The sequence below is a fragment of the Oculina patagonica genome, chromosome 6 (genome assembly GCF_052425735.1).
Source record: "Oculina patagonica isolate OP01 chromosome 6, crgOcupat, whole genome shotgun sequence".
Taxonomy (NCBI): Eukaryota; Metazoa; Cnidaria; class Anthozoa; order Scleractinia; family Oculinidae; genus Oculina; species Oculina patagonica.
Window position 1 is genome coordinate 19,322,371 of NC_135763.1, and position 8,898 is coordinate 19,331,268.

Below are 8,898 nucleotides of genomic sequence, written 5' to 3' on the forward strand. Positions count from 1 at the left end.
GTGTTTCTGTTACTAACAACGTGGGGTATTCACATTTTTTATGCAGATTACTCCTTGAGCTCGGTGCCATTTTTGCATTTTTGCAATTAACGTTTCTAATAATTATTGCTTCAATTCAAGAAAAATACAATTGTAAAAGAGGACCGTCCGAAACATCTGTTTAACTTGTGCGTGTATCGTTGTTCAATAAAAAAAACATCCTGGGAAGGCTCAGTCAGTAGCGCCTTTAGTAGTAAACGGTACGCATTTTTTATTATTTTTCCTATTAATCGTGACAAAAGCTTAATTAACTTTATTTTCGTTTAGGGTAACTCTTAGGCTCTGATTACAAGCAGGAGGGTGACCTTAGTCCCAAAGTTACCCTTGCGCTTGAGGGTATAGTAGTCTTAGTTTTCTTACAATGACACACTAAACAGGTTGCGTTTGCGCGTACGAATGTCCAAAAGCTGAAAACAAACAATATGAAAACAACAGCAGCTGAAGTGCATGACATCTACACAATTGCAATGTGGTTGCATGGCCCTCGCCAAAGTCAAGGAGGGGAGGGGCAATGATAGTGCACTACCTAAAAATTTTAAATTTACTTGGTCTAGAGGTATAGACTTCTGATTAGGCCTGCGTTCTCCTACGTCGAACCCAAATACTGTATTACTTTTTATGTCGTGCATACGAAAGCTGAGAGGAGTCAGACAATTAAACAGACTAGAAAATCAAAAGCCGCAGGACACAAGTATGTCTGCCAGTGGGTCTGTCAGTAGTTGTGCCAATATTCGGATAGACACCGAGTCTCTCTTTTACTCTAAATATTCGTGGAGTCGAACGCACAAATAGCAAGCAGGCAATATACCTGATTGACGAAACGTTGCCCTGTGAATAGCATAAGCAATGAACGATGCGCCCCAAATGTTTACTTGGAAGCCGGGGAAAAATAATCCTCATCTGAGACAAAATAAACCTTATGATATGACAGGTTGCATTTATTATGCTCTTAAGGCCGCAAAAGAAGAAAATATCTTGATCATCAATAAGATAAATATTACTAAGCTTACCAAGGCTGTCTACCCAGAATGCCATTCGATCTTATCGTTCATGGTTTATGCTTTTTCAGTACACGGTCAACATTTCTTCAATTAGGTGTATATAGGTGCGGCTAGGCCTCGAGCCGCGTGTAGCGAGTAGCGAGTAAAGCGTGTAACGTGACGTGTAGCGAGTGTCGCAGACACCGGAAAAACAGTTCTCCTTCTTGCACCCACGCTATTCGCAGCACGTGGCTTCGCCGTTCGATTTTCCGTTCGCTTACCCTTATCGTATTCATGTGCAGACACCCTTGAGCCTGTGCTTCGGCGCTTATGTTTATGTTTTCTGTCGTACATAACAACAAGGTTGTTATTTTTCGCTTTCGGTGAGCGTAAATGTTGGTGATTGGGATTCGAGAACCAAAAGAGTAGGCTTCAAATCGACCAAATTCATAAAATGTTCAAACCTTAGGTGGAGCCATGAGCCACAGGCGAGTTGGCGTCACCGGCTGCAAAGTTTTGGACATTTATATAAAGGGTGTAGATCACGGTATACCGTGAATATAGTTTTGAATGCTATTTATCAACATTGCAGGGAGATATCCTGCCCTGAGCTTTTCTGTTCCGGTTATTCTTGATAAGGAATTTTATTTATTATTATAGCGTAGTATGTCACAATTCGGAAGAAAAATATCACAAATGTTGTTCAAACAGTCAGCTCTGTTTTGTTTCTACGTGTGGTATCACTGCGTAACTGGGATCTATCGGATGTTAGGAAAAAAAGAGAGCAATGTTGTTTAAGGGTTCAGCAAGAGCCCGAGCAAGAGTGACAGAGTCTGAAGGCACTGTTTTGATAGAAAGTGACTTACATCTGTACATGCTCACTGCTTTTTATCTCCTCGTATCAGGGACGGCGGAGCCGGGGGGGAGGCTGGGGGGCTTTAGCCCCCCCCCCCCACTTTTACAGAAAAGTAAAGAATTAACAAGAGAAGAGTCTCTTAAGCCCCCCACTGTAAGTCACTAGTCAGCCCCCCCAGTTGGAAAAATGCTCCGCTGTCCATGCGTATTTCGTAAATTATAAGCACAGGTACCCCAAGCTCTATGGGAGATATAGACTGTGTGACCTTTGTTCAGCGTTGTGTGAGTGTTGTTATTTGAGCGTCACGGCGGCCGTTGCGTAACAGCGAAATTATAAGGATTTGTATGGGAAATAACGATTCCTGCTTTAATTTAAAAATGCGAACTAGTTTTCAATAAAAAAAAAACTACCCAATAATGTGGTTTTTGGAGCGATTTAGCAGGATTCCAGTGAGTTATAGTTCCATTGCCTTCCTCTCTATATATATAGGAGAAAGAAAAACAGACAGAGGACTTTAGGTAGGGTTTTTTTTTATTGAAAACTAGTTCGCATTTTTAAATTAAAGCAGGAATCGTTATTTCCCATACAAATCCTTATAATTTCGCTGTTACCCAACGGCCGCCGTGACGCTCAATTAACAACACTCACACAACGCTGAACAAAGGTCACACAGTCTATATCTCCCATAGAGCTTGGGGTACCTGTGTTATAAGATTGCTTGATTGATTTTTTCCTTTCCCATGTGACGTTTTTTTGGCAAACGTCCCATGGTCACAGCGTGACAATAGTCTTGTTGCGAAATCAATATCTACAATATCTATCTGTAAAATCCAGCTGGTAAGAGGGAGGTTTAAATCTCTGAGAGATCATGAAGATTGCAGCAGTGTTAATTTTTACTTCGGCCTTGGTTGTGAGCACCGAGTGCCTTGAACGACAAGACAAATGCCTGCCTGGTGAAAAGCACAAGGAAGCACCGTCCGCTGAGGAGTCCATGTCCGCGTGTCAAGCGTACAAAAGCGATTCCTGTTGCACAAGTGATTTCACCAAACAGCTGGCTAGCTACCCGATCAGAAAAATCGGCAATTTCTCGTGGACTCCGTGCAACAAAACATTGAGTCGCAAATGTCAGGCGTTCATGGTCGACGTAGAGTGTTTCTACCGCTGTTCACACAACGCGATCTTCTGGAAGAATCCCCAGTATCAATCGGCAATGTTGAAAGCCCCGATTTGTGCGAGTTTCTGTGATGGTTGGTTCGAAGCTTGCAAAGAGGACCTGACTTGTGCTAAGAACTGGGCGACCGGGTTCAACTGGACCAGTGGTATTAACACGTGCAAACAGCCATGTGGGAATTTCAGCGATTATTACACCAGTGGCAAAGATCTTTGCGAGAGTATATGGGGAACGACCTTTGTCTACAAGGAAACCGATTGCTTGCAGTTGAATTTAACAGATGCCAAATCCAACCCAAATGACAAGCTGGTGGAAAAACTGTTCGGAGAAAAAGGAACCAAACCCAAGAACGGGTTGTCTGCCTTGACTGTTGATCTGTTCCTCGTTTATTTTGTTGCAGTGTTGTCAGTTCTTCTGTGTTAAAGGACTCCAGATTTGAGACTTATGTCGCTTTTATCTTTTCCTATGCATTGAAATGAACTTGTGATCGACATTTGCGGACTAAGTTTAGGTTGTTCAAGAGGTGGGGGTGATTTCAAGAAAAAGTTGCTTCAGAGTGTACTGGAGAATTGCAGGGGGTATTGAATATTTTTTGTACTTTGTTTCCAAACATTTTTTCAGCAAAGAGGAAAGGAATGCTTTTTCCCGTTATTTTAATCAGATGTAGTTCCGGATGTAGCGTTAAATAAAGTGTAATAATAAAGTATGCACCCCCAAAATGAAGTAATTAGCCCAGGGGGGGGTACTCGAAGTATACATGACGGGGGGCTCCGACGTATTTTTTGGGGGGTTGAAAATTTACACGCTCGGTTTTTTTTTGGGTCAAGGGATCTGTCATGTATTTTTTGAGATGTGTAAAAAATACGCGTATTTTTATGGGTGTTATCTCCGAGCGAACTTTTTGTTTCGGGATTTCGTTGCGATCAGTGGATCAGAAAAATATTCACTTTGTTTTCCCCGTGAGTATCTTTTTAGAGATAAGAAATATATGTATTTATTACAGCAGTTTTCCTGTTTTGGTTTTCATCGCAGATTATCGTGATTATACAACTTTTTTGTAGTTTGAAAATTAAACGAATAAATTGCACGATCGGCTGTCCTGAGTAGCTACCTACTGAGTGTTGCCAACGCATCTATTTTACATCACCAACGGCCAAATGGACTTTTAAGCATTTTGATGTAACTGCACTGATAAGATTCGTTTATGTAAACAAAAGCAACGTTTTGGCTAGCAATTGTAGGTTACGCTGTGAAAGGTTTTGCAAAAACAGTTTTATTGACTTATTGCAGACATTGGCTAAATCTAAAAGGTGTTGTGAAATAAAACAAAGAAGGACGCAATAACGGAGATATTTAAACAAAAAAACTATATTAATAATTGTCCATCCCTGTACCGCGGAATCCTCCCCTACTCTATCGGCTACAATCGGGCAACTACGGCTGTCCCGATACAGTCCAGGAAGAGCGGAAATCGAAAAAATCTCTTCGTTCCTTTTAATTTTCCCAGTTCGTCTAGATCTCTTTCCAAATTGCGAGTCGATTCCAACATTTCGTGTCCATTCTCACCCACGATACCGCAACTCCCCCCCGTCCCCCTCGCGTGCGGCCATGGCCTAGCTAGGAAGTTGCAATTTGATCTCGGCCCAAAGGGGGAATTAACCCTTAACATGCTAAGCGCGGATTATTCCGGGATTTGGAGGAATGGCCATTCTGCCACTTATGACGTCACCAATTTACACGTCAGCAGATTTTTGTGATTTGCATCTTATAGAGCTAGGATAGATCTTTCCACAGGACTATCCATCTTCAATATTGACTGCATTCCGACAGAGTTAATCGAAAAAAACACGATCAGTTTTTGGTGTAAAATTGGTGCTAAAACAGGCCAAAATACCCGTACTTGATCATGATCTCCTTTCCAGGGTTTTCCATTGATTCAGATCAAAACTTTTCAGGCCAGTAGAAGAAGTGCACAGAGTAAAAGATAGAGAGAATAAGAAAGCAGAGAAAAACGAAAAGGAAAGGAGCAAGGAAAAAAATCGGAAAGGTTCAGCCAAAAAAAAAAAAAAAAAAAAAAAAAAAAATTGGCTTATGCGCATGCGCCAAAGTAAAATATTGTAAATTTTTCCATGGAAATTTCATCAAAATCTTCCTGCATTGTCAGAAAGTGCATTTTTAGCGAATTTAGAGAACTTTTGGACCGTAGCGCCAAGAAAATCGATTAACGGTTATAAAAAACGCGTTTTAGGAATAATTTCAGCATATTAAGGGTTAAACGAATCTTATCAGTGCAGTTACATCAAAATGCTTAAAAGCCCATTTGGCCGTTGGTGATGTAAAATAGATGCGTTGGCAACACTCAGTAGGTAGCTACTCAGGACAGCCGATCGTGCAATTTATTCGTTTAATTTTCAAAACAAAACAGTTATATAATCACGATAATCTGCGATGAAAACCAAAACAGGAAAACTGCTGTAATAAATGCATATATTTCTTATCTCTAAAAAGATACTCACGGGGAAAACAAAGCGCTGACAGACTGGTTGGTATGAAGTAAAGCTCCAATACTCCTAAATACCGGGGTGGGGGGGTACTCGAAGTATACATGACGGGGGGGGGGGTCCGAAGGAGCTTTCATATTGCAAACCCACAAAAAAATACACAAGCCTGAAAATTTAGACCCAAAAACATACCTGGCATCAAAATTTCCAACCCAAAAAGATACAAGACTGAAGTACCTCAATACTGATTTATTCAATTAAGCAGCTTTTCCGGAACACACGTCGCTGAAAAAAAATTCGAATGAATATTTTTCTGATCCACTGATCGCAACGAAATCCCGAAACAAAAAGTTCGCTCGGAGATAACACCCATAAAAATACGCGTATTTTTTACACACCTCAAAAAATACATGACAGATCCCTTGACCCAAAAAAAAACCGAGCGTGTAAATTTTCAACCCCCCAAAAAATACGTCGGAGCCCCCCGTCATGTATACTTCGAGTACCCCCCCCCCCCCCCCTGGGCTAATTACTTCATTTTTGGGGTGCATACTTTATTATTACACTTTATTTAACGCTACATCCGGAACTACATCTGATTAAAATAACGGGAAAAAGCATTCCTTTCCTCTTTGCTGAAAAAATGTTTGGAAACAAAGTACAAAAAATATTCAATACCCCCTGCAATTCTCCAGTACACTCTGAAGCAACTTTTTCTTGAAATCACCCCCACCTCTTGAACAACCTAAACTTAGTCCGCAAATGTCGATCACAAGTTCATTTCAATGCATAGGAAAAGATAAAAGCGACATAAGTCTCAAATCTGGAGTCCTTTAACACAGAAGAACTGACAACACTGCAACAAAATAAACGAGGAACAGATCAACAGTCAAGGCAGACAACCCGTTCTTGGGTTTGGTTCCTTTTTCTCCGAACAGTTTTTCCACCAGCTTGTCATTTGGGTTGGATTTGGCATCTGTTAAATTCAACTGCAAGCAATCGGTTTCCTTGTAGACAAAGGTCGTTCCCCATATACTCTCGCAAAGATCTTTGCCACTGGTGTAATAATCGCTGAAATTCCCACATGGCTGTTTGCACGTGTTAATACCACTGGTCCAGTTGAACCCGGTCGCCCAGTTCTTAGCACAAGTCAGGTCCTCTTTGCAAGCTTCGAACCAACCATCACAGAAACTCGCACAAATCGGGGCTTTCAACATTGCCGATTGATACTGGGGATTCTTCCAGAAGATCGCGTTGTGTGAACTGCGGTAGAAACACTCTACGTCGACCATGAACGCCTGACATTTGCGACTCAATGTTTTGTTGCACGGAGTCCACGAGAAATTGCCGATTTTTCTGATCGGGTAGCTAGCCAGCTGTTTGGTGAAATCACTTGTGCAACAGGAATCGCTTTTGTACGCTTGACACGCGGACATGGACTCCTCAGCGGACGGTGCTTCCTTGTGCTTTTCACCAGGCAGGCATTTGTCTTGTCGTTCAAGGCACTCGGTGCTCACAACCAAGGCCGAAGTAAAAATTAACACTGCTGCAATCTTCATGATCTCTCAGAGATTTAAACCTCTCTCTTACCAGCTGGATTTTACAGATAGATATTGTAGATATTGATTCCGCAACAAGACTATTGTCACGCTGTGACCATGGGACGTTTGCCAAAAAAACGTCACATGGGAAGGGAAAAATCAATCAATCAATCTTATAACACAGGAACCCCAAGCTCTATGGGAGATATACGGTAGACTGTGTGACCTTTGTTCAGCGTTGTGTGAGTGTTGTTAATTGAGCGTCACGGCGGCCGTTGGGTAACAGCGAAATTATAAGGATTTGTATGGGAAATAACGATTCCTGCTTTAATTTAAAAATGCGAACTAGTTTTCAATAAAAAAAAACCCTACCTAAAGTCCTCTGTCTGTTTTTCTTTCTCCTATATATATATAGAGAGGAAGGCAATGGAACTATAACTCACTGGAATCCTGCTAAATCGCTCCAAAAACCACATTATTATGTAGGTTTTTTTTTATTGAAAACTAGTTCGCATTTTTAAATTAAAGCAGGAATCGTTATTTCCCATACAAATCCTTATAATTTCGCTGTTACGCAACGGCCGCCGTGACGCTCAAATAACAACACTCACACAACGCTGAACGAAGGTCACACAGTCTATATCTCCATAGAGCTTGGGGTACCTGTGCTTATAATTTACGAAATACGCATGGACAGCGGAGCATTTTTCCAACTGGGGGGGCTGACTAGTGACTTGAAGTGGGGGGGCTTAAGAGACTCTTCTCTTATTAATTCTTTTTTTTTCTGTAAAAGTGGGGGGGGGGGGCTAAAGCCCCCCAGCCTCCCCCTCCGGCTCCGCCGTCTCTGCTACGAGGAGATAAAAAGCAGTGAGCATGTACAGATGTAAGTCACTTTCTATCAAAACAGTGCCTTCAGACTCTGTCACTCTTGCTCGGGCTCTTGCTGAACCCTTAAACAACATTGCTCTCTTTTTTTCCTAACATCCGATAGATCCCAGTTACGCAGTGATACCACACGTAGAAACAAAACAGAGCTGACTGTTTGAACAACATTTGTGATATTTTTCTTCCGAATTGTGACATACTACGCTATAATAATAAATAAAATTCCTTATCAAGAATAACCGGAACAGAAAAGCTCAGGGCAGGATATCTCCCTGCAATGTTGATAAATAGCATTCAAAACTATATTCACGGTATACCGTGATCTACACCCTTTATATAAATGTCCAAAACTTTGCAGCCGGTGACGCCAACTCGCCTGTGGCTCGTGGCTCCACCTAAGGTTTGAACATTTTATGAGTTTGGTCGATTTGAAGCCTACTCCTTTGATTCTCGAATCCCAATCACCAACATTTACGCTCACCGAAAGCGAAAAATAACAACCTTGTTGTTATGTACGACAGAAAACATAAACATAAGCGCCGAAGCACAGGCTCAAGGGTGTCTGCACATGAATACGATAAGGGTAAGCGAACGGAAAATCGAACGGCGAAGCCACGTGCTGCGAATAGCGTGGGTGCAAGAAGGAGAACTGTTTTTCCGGTGTCTGCGACACTCGCTACACGTCACGTTACACGCTTTACTCGCTACTCGCTACACGCGGCTCGAGGCCTAGCCGCACCTATTGTACACCTAATTGAAGAAATGTTGACCGTGTACTGAAAAAGCATAAACCATGAACGATAAGATCGAGTGGCATTCTGGGTAGACAGCCTTGGTAAGCTTAGTAATATTCCTTTTATTGATGATCAAGATATTTTCTTCTTTTGCGGCCTTAAGAGCATGATAAATGCAACCTGTCATATCA

The 8,898-nt window shown here is 41.7% G+C and overlaps 1 protein-coding gene and 1 pseudogene across 1 annotated transcript; one reads left to right on the forward strand and one right to left on the reverse strand.

Annotated features, from left to right (window-relative positions):
• The first annotated feature begins 2,729 nt into the window (after nucleotides 1-2,729).
• On the forward strand, nucleotides 2,730-3,772 carry LOC144657521 (riboflavin-binding protein-like). Its single transcript, XM_078517882.1, has one exon. It carries the CDS (start codon nucleotides 2,744-2,746, stop codon nucleotides 3,467-3,469), a length of 726 nt encoding a protein of 241 aa, XP_078374008.1. The 5' UTR covers nucleotides 2,730-2,743; the 3' UTR covers nucleotides 3,470-3,772.
• Nucleotides 3,773-5,568: 1,796 nt separating this feature from the next.
• On the reverse strand, nucleotides 5,569-7,186 carry LOC144657522 (riboflavin-binding protein pseudogene; annotated as a pseudogene).
• Nucleotides 7,187-8,898: the final 1,712 nt, after the last annotated feature.

Excerpts from the sequence above, each read along its gene's own strand:
- LOC144657521 (XM_078517882.1), top strand. The coding sequence starts at position 2,744 with ATGAAGATTGCAGCAGTGTTAATTTTTACTTCGGCCTTGGTTGTGAGC.